Below are 21,573 nucleotides of genomic sequence, written 5' to 3'. Positions count from 1 at the left end.
AAATGAGGGGTGGGGGGCAGTATTCAAAGCAGATCAGTGTGCATAAACACGAAAATGTTTTTACTTACCACGTACTTGACATTCGACAGCTTATGATATTTGCTATTAAAAAACCATTGAAATTCACTGAAAAAACCATAGGTTATAGACTATATATAGTTAGGAATTAGCATTTACAAAACCTTGAAAATTCACTGAAAAAACCATAGGTTATACACCATATATAGTTAGGAATTAGCATTTAAAAAACCTTATTTTACTCACACAAAACCATTGAAATTCCATATATAGTTAGTTGCACTAACTATATATCGCGCACCCGCAATCCACTGCTGATCATGTCACATATTACATCATTCATGACATGGTCAGTGACATCACTGATGACATCACTGATGACATCTCAAATGACATCACTGATGACATCACTGATGACATCTCATTTGACATCATTCTTGTGCTAATACGATAAACCTCTTCAGACTCTAATATAACCTTAGATACACTCAGTGTAAACAGACACTCACACACTGCCACTCATCCATGGAGTTACTCACACACCCAGTCAGTCATGCAAAGAAACAATCTCACCTCCATTTCTTCAACTATACAGTTAAACACACCTTACTTATTGAAACATATACTAACACATATTTACTCTCTTATACAATCCCTGATACAAGTTGACAATGATCGATACAACCACTCACTCATTCAGTGGCTCTCATGCACAGTTATTTATATATGCCAACTCTCACATGTACTGTGTTTTACATATGTACTTACTATGACATGTAGCATTGAGATATCCATTCACTCATCAATACACTCATGCACACAGTCAACTGCCCATGTAGCTGTTTCCACATGCACTCTTGAACTCATACACCTAGTGAATAAACTGCTCACACATCTATGCATAGAGTCACACACCTTCCAGCCACCCCCACACAAACTCAATCTCCCATAGAAATACTTGGGCAACCAATTAATAACACATATAGCCTCTCGTATAGCTAATGATCAACACATGCAGCAGTTTACAGAACAACAGACATAATGATGCACAAATTAAGACAGTTTAGTCACTAACCCATGCATTCAGTGAGACACATTTAATCACTCACTCATACAGTCAGTCATGCACCTACTAAATCCTTCATCCAGACACTTATACATCCACTCAAGACATATTTTAACTTTACAGAAAAATACAGTCACTGGATGTTGTCATCAGTGATGTCATTTGAGATGTCATCAGTGATGTCATCAGTGATGTCACTGACCATGTCATGAATGATGTAATATGTGACATGATCAGCAGTGGATTGCGGGTGCGCGATATATAGTTAGTGCAACTAACTATATATGGAATTTCAATGGTTTTGTGTGAGTAAAATAAGGTTTTTTAAATGCTAATTCCTAACTATATATGGTGTATAACCTATGGTTTTTTCAGTGAATTTTCAAGGTTTTGTAAATGCTAATTCCTAACTATATATAGTCTATAACCTATGGTTTTTTCAGTGAATATATATATATATATTCAAAAACTTTAAACATTTCCACAACATATCCCATAGTAAACTGTTCAACCTATTAGTGAAAATACAAGGGAAACGGCGCAGTACAGTTTAGTACCTCTTTAAACAAGCAATTGCAATGCAATAGGTCTCCCATTTACGAGACTTTGAGCTATTGGCAATGTAAATATCAATAGCTCAAATTCTCGCAAATGCGAGACTTATTGAATTGCAAATATTGTTTGTTTCCAAGTGCTCCGTGCCGTGCTTGCAACTCAATAGAGGACACGCCCCTTTCTTTAGACGAAACGCATCTAAAGAAAGGGGCGTCAGCTTGCAACAGGGATGGCCGCCTGAGCCATCGGCTCCTCCGCCGCACTACACATCCTGTAAAATATCCTGCTTTGCCAGTGCCACACTGCCTGCAAAACGAAGGTTAATCGTGCCGGAGCATTGGGGACACACGAGAACCGATCTGCTTCTCGGATCCATAGCTGGAAGCGCTCCTGAGGGCCTGGACACGCTCCGGACAGGGGCAGATTGCCACGCGGCTCCCCGGGCTTGAAGAAGACGATAAGCCAGTGCTGGTACACCCCACGGCTGCCATCGCCTGATGGTGCTCGAATTTCAAAATACCTGACCCTGAACCGTGAAGAGATCGAGCGGCGCCCCTGGTGAGGAGTCTCGGGGAAGGGGGCCGGACTGTGTGTGTCACACAGGCCAGAGGCAACAGATCGAGTGCACAGCCTAATTTAGCCCCCGGCTTCTCCTGAGCCCCTGGGCCTCCAACACACGGGGGCGCCGTCCGGAAAGATCCCCCGGGAAGCCGCGGCGAAACACTACGTCTGTATGTATGGGCCCTGACTGGACACTTAATACTCTGTGGGGGGCGAAATGGATGTATCGGCCTAGCGCTGAGGAGAGAAGCAGTGTTGCCGGTTGTGACCTGGACACAGGACGGTAATGGATGGCGAGGGTGGTGCTCAGACCTGTTCAAATGCTGACTCTGTGACTAGAGGGAGCACTGCCGCCCTGATACAGCTGCGAGTCCCAATCTGAGCCAGGGTACTACTATCAGCATTCGGGACGTTAAGATTGAGCTATCTGAGGAGGAGCTACGACGGCGGCGTGATGGCGGCTTGGTCTTCTGGCTTCCCCCCGGACCTCCTGTCCGTAGCTAACGGATTCTGTCCCCTTTCCTGCTTTTCTGCCACACATCAGTGTCTAAGTACGGGTCTACAGCCCGATGGGGCAATCCCGTAATTTTCCGATATGGTGGTGAGGAGTAACGTCGAGGTCGGATCTTGAGGCCTGCTCCTCTCTGGAAGCCGGGGTCTAGAGTGGTGGCCCTGCCGGATCCCAGTCGAACGACAGCGGACTGGTGGGGGCGGCTGGGTCCGGTCCATTGACCTTTCAACATCCTTTAGACTGCTTGGCTGCCAATTTGCTGCCCGGTTCGAAACATGGCGGGGCGGATTGAGGGCGGCCCAACGCTGCGGGCTGTGCTGGCAGCCCTCGAGGAACTTCTAGCGACAATGGCAGCCCGGTTCCGTAAACTGCTATCGGCGGCGGACGGCATACGGCAATTGGAACCGGACGCTGATTCATTGCACGGGACTCGATGGACACCTTTATTTTCGGCAGACACCCCAGTGGCGCACTTTGTCCCTGTGCACGGAGATGTGATTACCCCCCCAGAAGTGCTACTGAGTGATCATGCTGCATTCTGTTTGTCAACTGTGGGGCTTGACTTCTTGGTTTCGCTATCAGTGGACCATTTAGCCGCTATATCCATTCTGGTAACTTTGTGTCAAGACTGTCGAATGGATCGGACTGTGTTGCACCCCCCTCCCGGCTGGTCCACCAAGATGGCGGAGGAGGACATGTTGAACCGGACAGTCTGGGAGGAGTACCGTCGGCATCGGCCAAGTCCTTTAGGGTTTGCCATCTATCCTTCATCTATTAGACTGTATCGCGGCGACTTTTCTATATATTTTGACACTTTGGGGGGCGAGTCCGACTTATCAGGAGGGGACAGCACGCTCGATCGAAGGGGACAAGGCTGAGACGATTGCTTTGGGTTTACTGTAGAGGCTCACTCGGTGACGGGATTTGATTCATTGGTCGTGGGAGACTGGGCGGGGCTTCCAGCTTCCTTCAGTATGATCTCCTCTTGTATCTGGCGTGATGGCGTTTACTTATGGGATTTTGTTGGGGCGGGGGGGTGGCTTGGATTGCGTGCGTTACTGTCCCCCTCCATTCCTACTTTTAGGATAGGGGTTTAATCCCCTCTTACACTTTTTCTTCTCTCTATATTTCGGGTTTTAGTCATTTAGGGCGACAGGCACTCTGCTAGGGGGGTTAGGCCGTAGTCACCTGCAGGGGTGCTGGGTGGGGGGTTGGGGGTGGATCTCTTTTTTTATTTTGCCTTTCTTTGTTTCTATGGCCTTTTTCTCTTTTTCTCTTTTCTTCCTTTCTCTCGTTTCCTATTTTTCGGGTCAGTATGGTGGGTTCATTTTTGTGTTTGTTATTGATCCTTCTTAATTGTGCCAATATCACTATGATACTGTTTGTATCACTGGGCGGGTGCTTCACCTGTTGGAAATGTGATTGAATGCTTTTATCCAGAACCGTGTATCCTGTCGTCACTGTTTTCACTACGATCGTTCTACTTGCGATTATTCTTCTATTTGGCCCGCCCTTCCTATGACGCTGTTTTATTGTATGGCACCTGATCCTTCATTTTTCATGTTATAAAATGGAGCCTTTTGAATATCGTATTCTAGTTTGTACGCTCGATGGCACGTTCTCAATCGAATCTAAGGTGCCTCTGCGTCATGGGCTGCTGAATCGTGCTATGATTACCTTACTGTGGCGGAACTAATTAGCGGCCCGCCCTGATGGTTGTAGGCCCATACTTGTTGGAAGTGCTAATAAAGGCTTTTCAAAAAAAAAAAAAAAAAAAAGGGGCGTGGTCTCTATTAAGTGCAATCGCGGCATGGGGAGCTTGGAAACAACCCACACAATAAATATTTGTAAAGCAATAGGTGTCACATTTGCGAGAGTTTAAGCTATTGTCACTTACAATGCCAATAGCTCAAACTCTCCTAAATGAGAGACTTATTGCATTGTCCCGGCTGCTTGGAAAGTGAAAGCGTGCATGGCGCCTCTCTTAAATTGTGAACTTGGCTTTAGCCATTTTCCTTATCTATCACAGCGTAATACCTTTACTCTTACTAATTGAACAATATTAATTTTACACCAAAAAATGAAATCAAGAGCTTAGGCTTTTGGCTCGACCAGGATCTCAGCTTCAGATCCCAAGCGAGAAAGACAGCCGGCACATGCTTTGGGCTCATGCGAACGGCCCGGAAGATCCTCCCTCTTATCCCCCCCAGTCTAGAAAAATCCTTATCCAGGGCCTTATTATCTCTAGACTGGATTACGGAAACGCCCTGTACCTGGGCGCCCCAGTAGCTGTCATCAAAAAACTTCAGCACGCTCAGAATGCCGCAGCAAGACTCATCACGGGGACGAAATCCAGATGCTCGGCTAAACCCTCCCTCAAAGCTCTTCACTGGCTCCCCATTCAGGAGTGCATCGCCTTTAAAACCCTATGCATCTCTCATAAAATCTTACAGGGTAAAGGCCCTCCCATACTAAACCCACTCATCAAACCCCATAAATCCACCAGACAGCTCAGGTCAGACTCCCTTTTCCTTGCCAGCATCCCCAGAATAAGAAGAGCGCGCACGGGTGGGCGCCGCTTCGCATACAACGCCCCTAAGCTCTGGAATAGCCTCCCCCTCAGCATCCGTAAAGAAACCAACCTGCTGTCATTCCGCAGGCTACTGAAGACCTGGCTCTTCCCCCAATAATTCCCCCCCAGGAGCACTTCAGGCTGATACTATTGCGCTGGGACGCCCTTGGGTAGCTACGCGCTCTACAAATCCAAAATCAAATCAAATCAAATCACTGTAACTTTATTAAACTACTTAATCTATTTTAACATAAGCTTATTAAACGACATAATATTATATTTCAAGCTCTTTTTTTCTTTTTGTTTGAAAGGCAGGTAAATATGGGATCTCCATAAGCTTGTGAAAGTTGAATGCAAACATATGAAAGTTATTGTGCTGACAAGCTATTGGACACAGTACCACACACCTTAGAGGATAGTGACCAATAAGTTATCTTCAAATGCCAGCTAAACACTTTGCTAATCCAGGAAGTATATCACATTGCATCGCAAACCTGCCTTTTCACCGCAGTTCCCCTCCCCTCTTGAGGGTCTTTGACCCTGGCTCGCACGCCCACTTATCAGTGACCCTTACCCTCTACAAATGCTACCAACATTACCATAAAAAGAAGCTTGGAGGATTGGGAGACTCAGTAGGGTTTGGTAGGGTACCTGTGGGTATGCACTCAGGCTCAGAATAGTTCATTATCAGTGTCCATTCAGTGTAATCAGAGGTCAGCGGGGTGCCAGAGGGTAGCAGAGGTCCTGAGATCAGGGGAGTATCAGTGGGTAGCGGAGCATCAGACATCAGTGGAGTACTCGGTTGGGCCGTTTGGCTGCTGGACATCGCCTCATCTGTATTTGCAAAAACGGAAACACATAGAGTTTTTATCCTTATACAAGTTTATTTTATAGCTGTGTATTGTAATCAAGTCTGCTAGCTGAGTAGCTGAGTCTATGGAACAAGCTTCCCCTTGCTTTGAGGCAATGTCCTCCACATTTGAGCTTCAGGAAGAAGCTCAAAACATTCCTGTTTCAGAATTAATCCGCTATCCATTGACTGCTTGACCATGCTTCTGGTGTTTTTTGGGCGCAGAGATACCCCGGAAGAGGTCGATTCAAGCGCGATACAAACCCGCAAATAAATGATGATTTATTCAGATTTATTTGCAGGCTGGTTGATCCATGTACAGCAGCTCCACCCGGGGCAGCCTGCCTGCTGCTCAGCCCATACTCCAGCCGTCACACCTCACCCCAGAGGCAACCAAACATTCCATCCATCATCACCACACCAACACCCCGCGCAGAGCACTCACACTGGCTGAGCAGCCAGGAACCAAGGCAACAGGGGAGAAGCAAGAATACATAAGCAAGATATAACACTGTGCACAGGTCAATGTACACATTACAACATTTATGCTGCCTATCACAGATGAGGATTCATGAACTGTGAAAAGTGAACCATTTTCAATAATAATCACTCGCTGAAAAGGCTATAAACCAAAGTGACTGAAGAATACACCATGACACTAAGGTTACTCCTGCCAGGGAGGGCGCGAGGGCCCTGCCTGCTCCCCTCTCATTAGCTTTAGAGGCAGGAGTGTGATGGTCTGGGGTGGGGGACTTAACCAGTGGGGTCCTGTAACCAATGGAGAGGTGTGGTGCAGCGGCCAGAGCAGCTGACTTCGCAGCACAGGGTTCACGGTTTGATCCCTGGCTCCGGCGGCAGCTCAGCTTAGCACCATGTGACTCTGGGCAATAGCTCACTTAATTTCCACGATGGCCCCCAGCGCCTTGAGACCCATAAAGGTGAGTAGTTTGTGCTTTAAAATTAGGGTTTTGCAACCAACAGGTGAGGACAAGTGGGACTGCCTGGGTATGTGTGATTGGCTGGAAGACCTAGAGGGCCTGCGTTCCACTGGAGTGAGGAGAGAGAACTAAAGAGAGGGGTGAGTAAGGAAGAAAGTATGGAGGGCTGAGGGAAAGGAGGAGTGAGATAGTGGAGACAGAAAGATGGAGCCAATTCATGAAAGCAATTATGAGTACAGGAACCAGTACTCCTAGAGGAGTCTGTCATGTGCTCTTCTGCGCCTCTCTGAACCATCCAAAACATACATCCCCCCCCCCTAGCAGAGGTGCCAGGAAGGCAGAGTCCTCTCTGTTTGTAGTACCTCTATAGGAATATTTCCTGACTGTTCCTTTTTTATAACATATGTAAATGTTTTGGGGCAGGAGTAGGGGAAAGCTGTACTACAGGAGTGCCATTTTCAATTCCATTCAATTAAAATTTTCTTTATTTCCATGAAACACATTCTTATAGAAATAATGCACATTCTCCAAATCATTAACATATACAGCTACAAATATCATAAAATCAGCAATGCATAACACTAAATTGAATTTATTCAACCAACACATATCATCACCCTATAATGAAAATAAAGCACTCATTAGACGGTCAGCAGCGCATTATCCCACACGTATTAAAACATTTGAAGGAGTAACAAATTAACCAGCAGCATGCAGCTCGTTTTGCCCAATAGAGAACATTATAAAGTGCAGCGTGCAAACCCAAATGATTGCACCACCATTTTACTTACCTCAAAACGCCTCTGAGTAATCCCAAAGAAAATAAGATACAAAGGAGAGCTCAAATGAAGGGGGATAAAACATGGGAAAGAAAGAAAGGTGGGAGGGGCTGAGAAGGAGAAAGGAAGTGAGGGAAAGAGATAAGGGGCCATATGAGTTTGGCGGTCCGACTGCCGTATTACAACTTTGGCGGTCAGTCCGCCATTGGACAGCCACAACCGCAAGGGAACCGCATTTCCTGGCGGTGGCGCGGCGTTCAGGGACTCATAATATGCTGGTGGCGCTGTTGCGGCACCGCAATGCATGAGATTCCTGACTGCCAGCGGTTCCATGGCGGTTCTTACTCAATGAAACTGCTGGCGGTCAGGAAACAAAGGAGGCCCAAGTTGGTGCATGCAGGGGGGCACATGCGGATAGGCTGCCCCGTTTGGCAGTGTGCAAGCGGGGTAGTGGTATGGAGGCCCACTCCCACACCGCCAAACTCGTAATCGGGCCCAATGTGAGAGAGTCAAAGAGAAGGAGAGAGAAAGGAAGAGAAGGGGTAAGAGAGGCGACTAGAGCGAGTAATCCAGGATTCGGTGCAGTCAGGAGCAGGCTTCCACAAGTCTTCTTCCCTGGCCATATCCTAGGTGGCGGCCTCTAGTGTTGGCGCAAGCTTCAAAAAGCATCATCTAAAAGCCAAAGGCAGAGGGACACTAAGGGCTTCATTTAAAGGTGCCCGGTAATGTGGCCGCCATCAAAAATTGGAGGACGCCCCTTTCAGCAAACTTTCATTTTCCTGCCTCATCTATAGAGATGAGGGAACATCTTGCCAAGGGACCTCAGCTGTCTCTGCCATACGAAGCAGCCTTCTGGGCCCATGGGAGGCTTTCCTTATTTAGGGGTGACCTCTATTGCTGTTTCTAATGCCTTGGTGCCACATGCCAATATGGCGACCCAGACAGAAGTTTCTACACCTTGTTGGAAGGAATCTCCCAGTAGACGAGGGAAGTTATATTTTTATTTTTCAAAGCTAAATTCCCTTAGAAATCCCAAACCAAAATATTCAGACCAGTTTATCACTTCACAATGGCATGGTGGGCCAGGTGGCACTGAGCATCTTCCTTCAAGAGCTCCTGGTCTGTTGACAGGAGAATTTGTAGCAAAAGGATTCTGGCTGTGCCGGTGGGAATTCTAAATATCCACCTTTGTTTTATGACGGGAGGAGCAGTATACGTGATAACGTTAATTACTGGGTCTGCCTCAGAAGTCCTTTTCTTTTCATATTTTAGGTGGAAGTACATGGTGAAAAAGGGATTTCAACCATAAATATGTTGACAGTTTCCAACTACTCCTAAATTCTCAACCTTAAGATTTCAATTACAAGAATCTTGGAAGAACTTGAATGAATGGTTCCTCCCTGAAGATTAACACAGCAAAAACAGAAAGCATTCTCATACATTCTAAACATCCACCACCTCCAATTTAAAAATAGATAAATCTCAAAGCTGGTGCAGACAACTTTGATGCACCCAACTCTGACATCTCAGAAAACTTTAGATCTGCTGTTCAGGCCCTTGGCAGAACTCTACAGGGCAGAACTCTACTGTCACCCATCCCATCCCAACCCTGCCCTAGACCCTGTCATAGTCAACCATCATCAGATGATGTGTCACTCAGGACAAGTCAAGTTCTTGAAATCATAAAATCTACAAAAATCTAAAACTCTGAACCAAGCCTTGTCTTCATTAGTGGTGGGTGGCAAACTCTGCTCTGCTGGCGGAGTTAGCGGAGCTTTGCCCACTCAGCGCTCCACTTGGAGTGCGGAGTTCGCAAAACTCTGCCGACTACCGGCAGAGCGGAGTTTCCCAATTCACTCGCCGCTCACCCCATTTTGTGCGCTCTGAATTTTATGCCCCTCTGCCTTTTTATGTGTGGCAGAACACGCCATGGAACACCAACCCCTTTGACCCTGCCCCTGACTCTGAAGCCACACCCGTGTTGTCTGGACTCCAATGAGTCTCCTCCCTCCTTTCCTCCAAGAAATCCCGTGCCAGACGGTAGTAAGGCGGAGGAGGCCAGGATCCTGTCGTACCCCTGGTGGAGAAGTGTGGCTCACTGGTTAGAGCGGCAGACTCTGAAGCAGAGATCAGACCCGGGACCAGGGTTCAAGTCCCGACGCGGCAGGGTCTTGGGCTCAATGTCCGCGGACTCGATAATTCTCACCTCGGCGCCTACTCTAATCATGGGTCCCACTCTGCAACTCTGGGCGATAGCTTGCTTAATCTCCACAACGGCCCCTACAACACTGGGATGCCTGGCTTCACCTTGGGGGCGCCCAGGAGGGGCATCTCACAGGGAGAGCCAGGAAGGGTTCCACAGCGTTATACAGCGCCGGGACGCCCTGTTTGGGGCAGCTGTGCGTTTTACAAAATACACTACACACACACTGTAGGGCATATGCTCCTGCCTTTGGGCTTCCAGCAGTGCAGGGTGGACTGACCCTGGACCTCCGATCTCCGTATATGCGGCCCCTACCAGCCCTACGTGCAATACAGACAGGAGGTGGTGCCGCCTCCACTTCACTCTAGTCCTACCCCACAACCAGTGAGGGTGTCCTGCAGGAGCTCCAAGACAAGCCTGATAGACCCCCGAACACCCTATCCACCATCGAAGCAACAGAATAATCCTCGCAGGACAGCGTATCCGGTATCCACCTGCAATCTACACTGTGCGAACGACAAGAGACTGTGCAGGACTCTCACCACAGTACGTTGATGTGGAGCTGCAGGCAGGCCAAGGTAATCCAGAGGCTGGTGCAGGAGGCAACCTCGAGGAGCAGCAGCCCAGGAAGAAGGTTTCAAGCCACTCCACTGCCCAGAGCATGGTGACACAGGCAGAAAAAGCATGCGAACACCCTGCAGTCACTCCTCTCACCCTACTCTCACACTGTCACCTCGCTCACCGTCCACTCACATGTGCACTCCTGTCACCCACACAGTGCAGAGGGTTAATGTGCCTGCTACAAAGAACGTCTACCATGCAGATCACAGAACGGAGTGTGAGTAAACTATGAGTAGCGCTATAAAAAAATGAAATATTTGTCGGAAAGGTGCTATAGAGAGATGAGGTGAGTGGTAGTGAGGGAATTCATGGAGAAGGAGGAAATGGGGGAGGGGGTTCTAAAAAAGACTGTGGCACCGTGTGCGACTAATGCTAAGGTCAGCCCCGGATGGGAGTGTTACCCCAATACAATTGTGAATTGAATTATGGTGAAGCTCTTAACCAAACTGTCTCCATGTGTTTTGGCCAGGTTTAGATTAGGATTAAAATTGGCCCAGGCATGCTAAAAAAACAGTGGTCCATATTTGTATACTGCCTTTCCGCAAAACACTGATCCAGAAAGGCCACTCAGGCACTCACTGGCCGCTGGGGCATCGAACAACACAGAAACTGCCCAAATCGGCCCCCAGGCTGCTCAAAAAAGCAGCCCATGCCTGGAATTCGGATACCGGCCCCTCGGGCATTGCCCGGGTGCCCGCCTTGCCAATTACTGGTTTGGGCCTATCCCGTGCATCTGAAACATTCCGGTTGTGTTTCACATCCTGTGTGAGTGGGACCACAGCTTCTAAGATGTCCTCGGGGCCCGGGGTGGACCTTTGAATTCCGACACCACTGCCAAAACATGGCCAAGCTGGAAGAGCAGGTTCCACCTGTGAGGAGGCGGTAAGGGTGCAACACCTTTGAGGTGTGTGGATCAGGATCCAATGCGCCCTTTGACCTCTGTGCTGTGGTCCAAAACCAGGCATTCATTAACAACCATTGGCAGAGCCAACAGATTTCGTCTTTCAGTGGCGTTGCCCAGCGCTATGTTGCTTTATCAGTGCTTTCTGACAGAGCTGCTATGAATGAGCGAGAAGGAAAATAAATGCCCGTTTGCCAGTACCGAATGTCTTAGCAACAAAAAAACACAGCGTAATGACGAATATGTGTTTGTGTCACCACACATGCACAGGTTTGCGTCATGACGATGAGGACATTTTTTTCTATATTTCATTGATGCGGGGGAGTGGAGGCAGCCACGGAACAGGCAGGGGAGCGGTTGGGGCAGCACGGAGAGCAAGAGTGATTTGATGTGGTATAGCAATCTTCAAAAATGTGGTTTTAGCACTCCTTCGATGACTTACTGTTGTTTGCCTTTAGAATAATCTAAAATTCTAAACTCCTCAACTTTTTTTTACATTTTTTTTATTTCAAACGATTTTATTAGAAAATGTTTTTTTACATAATCAGTACAGAGAGAATGAAGGCAATACTGGTCATGTTATAACGCCGTTGGGGTTACAGTTGGCGTACAGTATATATGGTTAGTCATTTACAGCTCTTCAGTGGTCGGGAGTGACGCCTTTGTAATATTAATAACTTCTGAAGTTCTTGATCGAGCAATGCAAAGGGATGGAAAAGCTTCTTCAGGTGTTTCATTAGTCGGATCCGAACTATCATCACTTTCAGAATGACCAGAAGGGACAAAACTGCATTCACTGTTGCAATCCAGATGTTGACGAGGAGCTAAATCATCAGCGTTATTGACTAACTTGGAGAGCGCCCTTGTGATTCTGTTTGAGATGCACAATTTATCGAGGAGCGATTTGTTTGGGACCAGAGCTGTAAAAGATCCACAAAACCATTGATTTTGAACCAAAAAAAGTTATGAATCTTTGCGTCAAAAGAAGCGGGAGTATTATCCGCAGATATAAGTTCTTTAAAATAATTATTCTGAGATCCCAAAGAAAAGTGTGTCCATTTCCGCGTACTTTCTTCCAAAAGTCCAGCTCGCTATCTTTAAGGTACTCTGCATTATTTTCAGATCCTTCTCTAAAGCTAGTAGGTATCCGTTGCGCAGTTGGGGCAATGTGTTGGTTTTGTGGAGCTGCACGGCTGTGATGCGGAGTCCAGCGTCGTCATCGAGGCTGCCGTCCAAGAGGGATGGGAGGGCCTGGTCTTGCAGTTCTTGGTGACACGTTCGATCCACGCAGCAACGGCGATGTGTCGTTTTTGCTAGAAGTGGTGCCACGTGGCAGAGGAAATGCATTGTTTTCTTCTGGGTTCACGGAGACTGGCAGAGCATCTTTGGCCTGCTTCCAAGAGTCCAGGACTGGGGTGGCACTACTTAGCAGGGTAGACTCACAGATTACAGAATCCAGGTGCTGAGGTGAAGGTTGTTGGAGTCTTCTGTCCTTGAGGCTAAGGTCAGAAGGCCAACCAACTAGACCTTGGAGTCCCTCTGGGGTCCTGGGTTCAATAGATGCAGGCCCAGTCCTTCTCACCCAGGCAAGGGGGCAGCAGATCAGCACAGCAGGACAGCAATTATCCAGAGCAGCAGTTCCCCAGAGTAGCAGTTGTTTCAAGCAGCAGAGCAGTCCTTCTTCCGGGCAGAGTTTCCACAGGTTCAGAAGTGCACAGAAAAGGTGGTATCTGCGGTCCAATATTTATACCTGGTGTCATTTCCCTGGAAGGTGGGAGAAGCATTTATAAATTCCTTTTGAAGTCTCCAGGCATCCTGGCTACCCTGTCCAGGCTCCAGACTAACTACAGAGGGTATGCAGCACGTTGTGTGGAGGACACAGCATATCCAGGTGTAAATAGGGCTGTGCCCAGCTCCTTCCTTCCATCTTTTCAGGGATGGCCCATCCAGGCCCACCTAAGCTCACTATTGTGTGTGGCCGTCTAGGAGGAATGCACAAAGCTCAACTGTCAACTACAGCCAGTCATGTGACCCAGGGACAGCCAGAATACACTAAACAGCGTAGGCAGGAAAATGCCAACTTTCTAAAAGTGCAAAAAGAGAAGAATTGTTCCCATGGGAAGTAAGGGAAAGACTTATTTGCATATGGCTGGGTTTAAACTGGAATGGCATGGGGAGCAAAAAACAATGGATTTAGGCCCAGATCTCTGTACTGTGAGGAATGTTTGACGTTGTTTAAATTTCTGTCCATCAATTGTTCTTTTTGCAGCTTTCTAAAAGTAGCGTTTTCAAAATTCTAGATAAAATATCTGACTTCACCATAAGTTAGGATGTTTCATTACAATTCCAAAGACACCAAACATTATCTGATTACCTGTCCCCATTTGGAAATTAGAAGTTATTAAATGTAATAAAGTCATTCAAATGTTAGCCCATGAGAGAGGCAGGCCTTGCAGTAGTGAAAAGTCAATTTAAAAGTTTTCACTACCAGGACATGTAAAGTCTAAAAGTACATGGCCTACTTTTAATATAAACTGTACCGTGACCTCTGGACTGTTCAGGACCTATGCCTTAAAAAGGAAGGGTTGGGCCTGGCAAAAGGTTTATTTGGCCAGGTCAAAATGGCACTTTAAAACGGCACTCACAGGCAGCATTGGCAGGCCTGAGACATGTTTAAAGGCTACTTAAGTGGGTGGCACAATCATTGCTGCAGGCCCACTAGTAGCATTTAATTTACAGACCCTAGGCACATGTAGTGTCATTTTACTAGGGACCTACAAGTTAATTAAATATGCAAGCTGGGGATAAGCCAATGTTACCATGTTTTAAGGAGTGAGCACATGCACTTTAGCAGCAGGGCAGTCCTTATTTGGCCCTCTTTCCAATTCAGAAGTGACGTGAGGTCTGGGTGCACGGTGTGCCACTTTTATGCCCATTTTTTGACCTCGGGCAATGTGGGGACCCCTAGCCAATGGGCTACTTGGTCTCCTCCCACCTGGCGATGACCTGTTATAAACTGTGAACATTAAAGGATTATCTGACCACTTTTTTGATCGCTCTGTTTATTTAAAGCAGACTAAAAAAATAAAAACTAGAAAAAGATCGGAAGCAAGATTCAGCAACCGAGGGACAGGCAGTCAGTTGAAATCGCTTTTGTTATTGAACGAAATATTTACAAAGATAGACCTTTTTGAAAATAATGAGAAGATTCTGGCATGGATAAAATCCAAATTCAGCTAAGAACACTACATGATCAAAACTGTACCTGTAAAGGAGAAACATTACACAACCGTACAGACTTCACCAGTCACTGCCCTGAGGAGAATCCCGCAATTAATACAGGGATTCGAAACGCGTCGGCAAAGGCAAAAGCCACGAGGGATAATAATTAATATTGGCTTTCAGTCAATATATCCGTGGTTATTAACTCTCTAAAAAGAAATAGGCTACTAATGTCATGGGAGTTAATTGACAATAACTCTTTACTGTTGTTTGTGACACACTGCATTTGGTGTAATGACAATAATTCAACACTGTTGTTGCATATGGTGTAAAATGATTTTCTCTAGCACATAATTTGTTTCAATTTAATTTTATTGAAAGATGTAATCAAACAAATGTAAATGTAAGGTGTATAGACAGATGTGATTCAAAAGTTTTTGTCATGACCTATTGTTGAACAAGAAAATGTATTGAAAAGTGTGTGAAATGTTTGCAATTTAATTGGCAGAACCAAGAAAAATATTGATTGGTTCTTAGTCTACTTTAAATAAACAGAAGCGATCAAAAAAGTGGTCAGATAATCCTTTAATGTTCCAAGTTTTACCACGCCCTATCTGGCCACGATTGGGCATAACCTCCATTATGACTGTTATAAACTGTGGCATCTTGCTAGCCCAGAATGCACTGTACTGCCCACTCCTAATATGGTATAACCATTCTATCCGCGTGTGGAGTTCCCTAGCCCAACTAAGAGGTGTGACTACCAAGGGTTGACACTCCTCCTCTGCTTTTTCCCTCTCTGCCCAAGCTGACAGCCTGTCTGCCTAAACAATAGAGCAGCCCCTTCCTCGTGTGATCACCATTTGCCCATTGAATGCTTCCCCTTTGAACTTTGCTTTTTGAGCTCACACATACTTGCCAGAAAGAGGTTGCACCTCCTTCCACAACAGATCCATTGTTTGACGACATGAGAGTTGTTTTCACCTTCGCCCCAGGAGAGCAGAAGGCTGTCTCAGGGACCCTGTGAAACCATGAATGGATACTGGAGATTTTGGACAACAAAGTGACAACATTCTAAAGTTTCCATTTCTGAAATAGCTAAATTATATTCGACTTGGACAATAAGTTGTGTTTAAAAAGCACAGATTTTGTGATACCTTGAAGCATCATTTTTAACAGTACCATTTGGAAGTTTGCACTGCTGAGTTGTCAGAATGTAACTCCATACTTACCAATGAGGCAACTAGCGTTTCTACAGCAAAAACTACAATGCAGGGTTTTTATTGTCAGGAAATGTAAAAACACGTCTAAAATATCATGCACCCTGCCTCAGGGCTCACTCGGTCTACTTTAGGGATGACTTGTGAATATTAAAAAGGAAGGTTTGGGCTTTGCCATAAGTTGAAATGGCTAAGTCGAGTTAGCACCCTAACAACTTGCTCTACCTGGCTGCAGTGGCAGGCTGGGAGTTGTGTTTTCCTTTGTCACACTCGTGGTGGCACAATGAGTGCTGTAGTCCACAAGGGACACTTAACTTACAGACCTTGGGTACCCCTAGACTCACATACTAAGGACTTATAGGTAAGTTAACCTATAGCAATTGTGGGTAGACTAATTAGGCATATACGATTGAAGGGTCAGAGAACCTGGCACTTAGGCCTGGTTGGCAGGACTAAGTGCACTTTCAGAGTCAAAAAACCAACAGCACCAGTACAAGTTTGCTTGATGGGGCGCTGAGGTTTGCAGACCCACCACGGTTTCTACATTTTCATGCAGAACACTCTGGAAATTACACAGTTGTAAATCAGATGGAATTCATACAGGCATAAGTTGCACCTTTTTCCAGACTTCAGTCTGACTAACATCTAGGAAGAAAACCATGGAAACCAGCTCCCCCCACTCCAGGCTTCAGCACATCAGTGCGCATACTCCACTTTTTAAAATGAAGCTTTAGTTCCTTCGCGATACTGATGTGGCGGGAAGTCTGCATCTAGATAGATTTGACTCCTATTGTACCTGGGCTCTGCCACTTTCAGCGTTGTTATTCTGAGGAGTCTTGCATGTTGACACCACCTTTTCACAAATAAATGCTCTACTACTTCCCTGTTTGAATTGTGTACATTAGGATACAACACTTTCAGCCTTACCCTTGTTTTCTAGACATTTTCATCCACTGCTTCTGCTGACTTGTTTTTCCTTCTTCTCTCTAGCCTGCTTTTACAGGTTAAGAGTTATAATTGTACTTGGAGTCATTGTTGGGCTGTAGAAAGTACCAGGACCTTCCTTATCCTTATTTTAACTACCATTCTGCCTGTGTGTTATCAAAAGCTGAACTACACCACTGTGACTTTATGTCCAGTGCATCATGTAGCACCTGAGGTACAGATCCTCTGCCACCTCTTACAACAATCTCTAACTGTTCCACTCACTTCCCATGGGGGGTCAGGAAACACAAGGAGAATCTGGGATGTCTGACTGGGGTGAGGCAGCAACTGAGGCCAGAAAGCACCCCTAAAGATTGATGCTCTCAACAATGTAAACTAACCAGAAACCACAGACTGAGCCAAGATCCAGAGAAAGGACTTCACAATACACGACTCAGGGTCGCTGTTTTCATACAGTGATGAGAAGCAGGAGTCGCACCTCACAGGGTCCCTGGCCACCTGAGCTGTGCAGGAGAACAGGTGGAATGAGGGTTCTTCTCTCTAACCAGAGGAAGCCTTGTACAACAACTTTATACTTTATTGTTTCTCACATCATGGCTCAAACAATCATGAGTTGTACACGTATGCACACAGCATGATGTTTTTCTATAGCACAAACCTAGTTGAAAGGCTCCACAGAGTGCTGTACAGTGTCTGAGACATAGATACAATCAATGAGTCACTGGAGGTGGGAGAACTGAGTTCTCAGAGGGCTACTGCCTGGACTACTGCTGCATTGTGAGGTAGGGTCCCTAAAAGATACAGGGGTCGATTCACAGAACTAATCTGAGATAAAATCCTAAACGTACTACTTTTGGTATTCACAGAAGGCATTTAGTAGTAGTAAAGTAAGGAGACCTATCTAAAACAGAAATCCTCTTATTAGTGGTGAAGCCCTCGGAAACCCATGATTTTCGCGTTCACCTCAGTTGATTGACCAAATATCGATCAGTTTGGTTATCAACTTGGGTTTATGTCTGGCTGCAAGATGCCACCAGATACCCAAACAAGCAAGTCTGTGTGCCATTGCTTCCCCAACTGTGCAAGTTAAACTCTTTTTTCCCCAATTGTCCTTTTTGCACAAAGCTCTGGGAGTAGGGCCATGACCATCACAAGCCCAAAGGATAACAATGGTATGTCTACATGGTTGCCCTCATCTGCCATGGCATGGCTGCAGAGGGTGCAAAATGCTGTGGTCTGTGCATGAACTCAAACAGAAGGACCATGTTTTGCAACAAGGAGGTCATTGCATCAGCTGTGAGTCAAGGAGTGAAAGAGGTTTAAATGTTCTTGCCATGTGTACAGGTGTTTCCATCAAATAACACCAAATAATTAATTCAATGGGTTTACACTTACATGCCAGCCTGCCCCCTGAGCACACAGGGTCAAGCTGTATCACTAAATGTTGGTGCAAATGTAAGGATGGTGGAGCTTTCTCAGTGGCAGACCTGTCCTGCAGAATTCCCTTCCAGGACAGCTTACAGCAATACCCTCTTTCTCCATCTTTAAGGCATCCTTGTAGCTCTCTCCCTTAAAGTCCAAGATCGATGCCAACAGGCTTCCACTGAGGTAGTGTCCACCTTACAGATGCAATTTCCTATCCATGATGGCCAGGAAGTCTCAGCTCTCCCCTTTTCACCAAAATAACGCCTTCTATGGGTTCATCCGAACATCACTCCCAGGACAAAAGGTCCCTTGACCCTCATCATCCTCTTGAATCTCCCTGAATCTAAAGCTGCACTTACCAACACATAGCGCCCAACAGGGCCTGTCCAGTGACATGGGAGCGCTATACAAAACTCTTCAAATAAATACATAAAGATAGTACCATGCAAAGCAGAACAGTACTGCTTAGAAGTGCAAGTAGCCGCTGGTTACAAATGCTTTAGGCCTGAAGTCAAGGGCTACTGCAGCTCTGTTATTTTAGTCCGGGTCATTGACTAATGTCATGACTGCAGAGAAGTGCCAGTCCTAGCAGGTTTAGGCCATTAAAAAGGTGCCAATGCATGCTCATAATATGTTAAGTTATATCTAGGGGCATAGCTTCAGGGGGGTGTTTTGGGGTGTTACACCCCCTAATAAATGTATTTTCTGAGGAATAGTTGGGTACAGGTACTTTCAGTCGGGTATGGTGAGGTGTCTGTCGGATTTCACCTGGGATTTTTGCATGCACACACTGACAAAAACACACACATACTCTCTTTCATCTCTGTTTCGAAAGCCCAAAAATGTTTGATTATTTATCAAAACACTGTGCTTCTCTCAGTTGGGACTCCTACCAATCCTCATTCCTCTCCCTTTCCACTGCCTCTTAAGCCCCTCTCATGCGCACTGCTTGTCCTATATTCTATTTTAACATTATATGCCAGCCTGATTGTCAGGGAATCTGAAGCTCACCCCCCCCCCCCCCACCCCCCAATTTTATTGACCAAGCTACGCACAGGTAATATCATTTTACATAGACCTTTTGTATAGTTTTAACATTCAATTAAATAGCACTGTTTAAGAAGGTGCCGGTACTTGTTCATTAAATCGTACAGCCTTAAGGGAGGTGACGGTACTTGTTCATTAAATAGTACAACCTTCAGAGAAGGTGCCAGTACTTGTTCATTAGGTGGTAAAATTTACAGAGAGGTACCAGTACATGTTCATTAGGTAGTAGATTCTACAGAGAGGTGACAGTACTTTGTCATTCAGTAATGTAGCCTACAGGGAGGTGCCAGTACTTGATCATTCAGTAATTTAGCTAGGCTTTCCTGTTTTCAGTTTCTATTTTGGGTAAATTAAGGTGGGGTTTTTTCATTTTTTTCAATTACTTAAAAACAGTGGTTATCAGTGGTTACACATTTTCACGCCATTAAAAACAACAGAAACAGTGTTTTTCCGCTGTTTAATGGAATTTTAATTTAATTTAAAAAATTGCTTGGTTTCTGCACTGATAGTGCATGTGTATAGGTAGCGTGTGCACAGGGTATATGAGGACCAAATACATTTTTACTGCACCAGAATGGACTACAAAGTCAATAGCATTCTTCATGAACTGAAGATTGTAGAGATGCTTTCAGCAAACAATCTAGCAAGTAAAAAGGATCTCTTACTGGGATGCACTTCAGCTCAGGTATCGATTTTGACAGGCCATGATACAACTTTTTCATATACGTAGCTGAATTACTGCAAATACAAAAAATATCCCTCCAATCTTTATTGAAATTGGTAGGAACTTTTTTTTCAACAGCATTACAAGTGACACTGTGTTCCATATTTACCAAATGCCTGGTGTTATGTTTTTGCCACTATCTCAGATGCTTGGTGACTACATTTTTTTCACATATACCTGTCACTACATCTTGCATTGAATGTTTAAAGAATGAGGTGTTTGGCAATTCACTTACTACAAAAGGGGGCTGATGTATGAAAGGATTTCACCCATTCTCTGTCTGTGGGTAAATGTGATGCTACATATTCAGAAAGATTCTTTTGAAACCAAGCATTTTACCTATCAGTGAAATCAAATGTAGCCAAAATTTCAAATATGATTTTGATATTTCCCGATTCTCTGCATTTTATAAAATAACTAAATAAGACCTAATACATGCTTCCAAGCACTGCATCTTTAGACCAAAGACCACAAAACAGAAAAAAGCAGAAGGAAGAAGATTCAATGTTTTAGTGACATCCCTAAACAACAAAACTCAAGCAGAATAATGTTAGCCCAGTCTTTCTTGATGCTACCTTGTATAACAAAGTTACATTGTATTGGCCCGTTCAGGAAGAAATAAAAATTACTCTTTCACTCATCTTTTCCTTTCTTTGAATGGCACTTAGTAAGTGGTTGCAATGGTGTTTTTCAGTGTTTATACGTTTACACCAGTGATGGCTATTTTCCTTTTGGTGGGGTTTTATAAGTTATTCTAGGTTTAAACCTAAAACCAGATAGCCTAAATTATAGCCTAACGTGAGGTGCTGGTACTTGTTCATTTTGTAATATAGCCTACAGAGAGGTCTGGGTATTTGTTCATTAAGTTGTACAGCCTACAGAGAGGTGCTGCTACTTGTTCATTAAGTAGTACAGACAGCAATGAGGTGACAGTACTTTATCATTAAGTAGTACGGAGTACAGAGAGGTGTCGATACTTGTTCATTATATATTGCAACCTACAGAGAGGTGCCAGGACTTGTTCATTAAGTAGTAAAGCATGCAAAGAGTTGTTGGTACTTGTTTATTAAGTAGTACAGACAGCAGGGAGGTGAGTGTACTTATTCATTAAGTAGTGCAGAGTACAGATAAGTGTAGGTACTTGTTCATTAAGTAGTACAGCCTACAGAGAGGTACCGGTACTTAATCATTAAGTAATACAACTTACACAGAAGTGTCGGTACTTGCTCATTAAATAGTAGAGCCTACAGAGAGGTGCCGGTACTTGTTCATTAAGTAGTACAGCGAGGTGCCGGTACTTGTTCAATAAGTAATACAGCCTACAGAGAGGTTCCCGTACTTGTTCATTAGGTAGTAAAATTCACAGAGAGGTGATGGTACTTGGTCATTCAGTAGTACAGACAGCAGGGATGGTC

General features: G+C 45.2%; 1 protein-coding gene across 1 annotated transcript in view; it reads right to left on the bottom strand.

Annotated features, from left to right (window-relative positions):
* The window catches only part of LOC144826946 (leukocyte cell-derived chemotaxin-2-like), a 51,496-nt gene that overhangs the window by 21,220 nt on the left and 8,703 nt on the right, over window positions 1-21,573 (bottom strand). Inside the window, exon 2 of the mRNA XM_078685407.1 lies at window positions 5,935-6,117. Within this exon, the coding sequence (XP_078541533.1) occupies window positions 5,935-6,117 (183 nt within the window). The remainder of the gene's footprint in view (window positions 1-5,934; window positions 6,118-21,573) is intronic.

Source organism: Lissotriton helveticus, chromosome 4_1 (assembly GCF_964261635.1).
Source record: "Lissotriton helveticus chromosome 4_1, aLisHel1.1, whole genome shotgun sequence".
Lineage (NCBI taxonomy): Eukaryota > Metazoa > Chordata > Amphibia > Caudata > Salamandridae > Lissotriton > Lissotriton helveticus.
The sequence above is the reverse complement of the archived record's forward strand: the minus strand, read 5'-3'. Positions and strand labels throughout refer to the sequence as shown.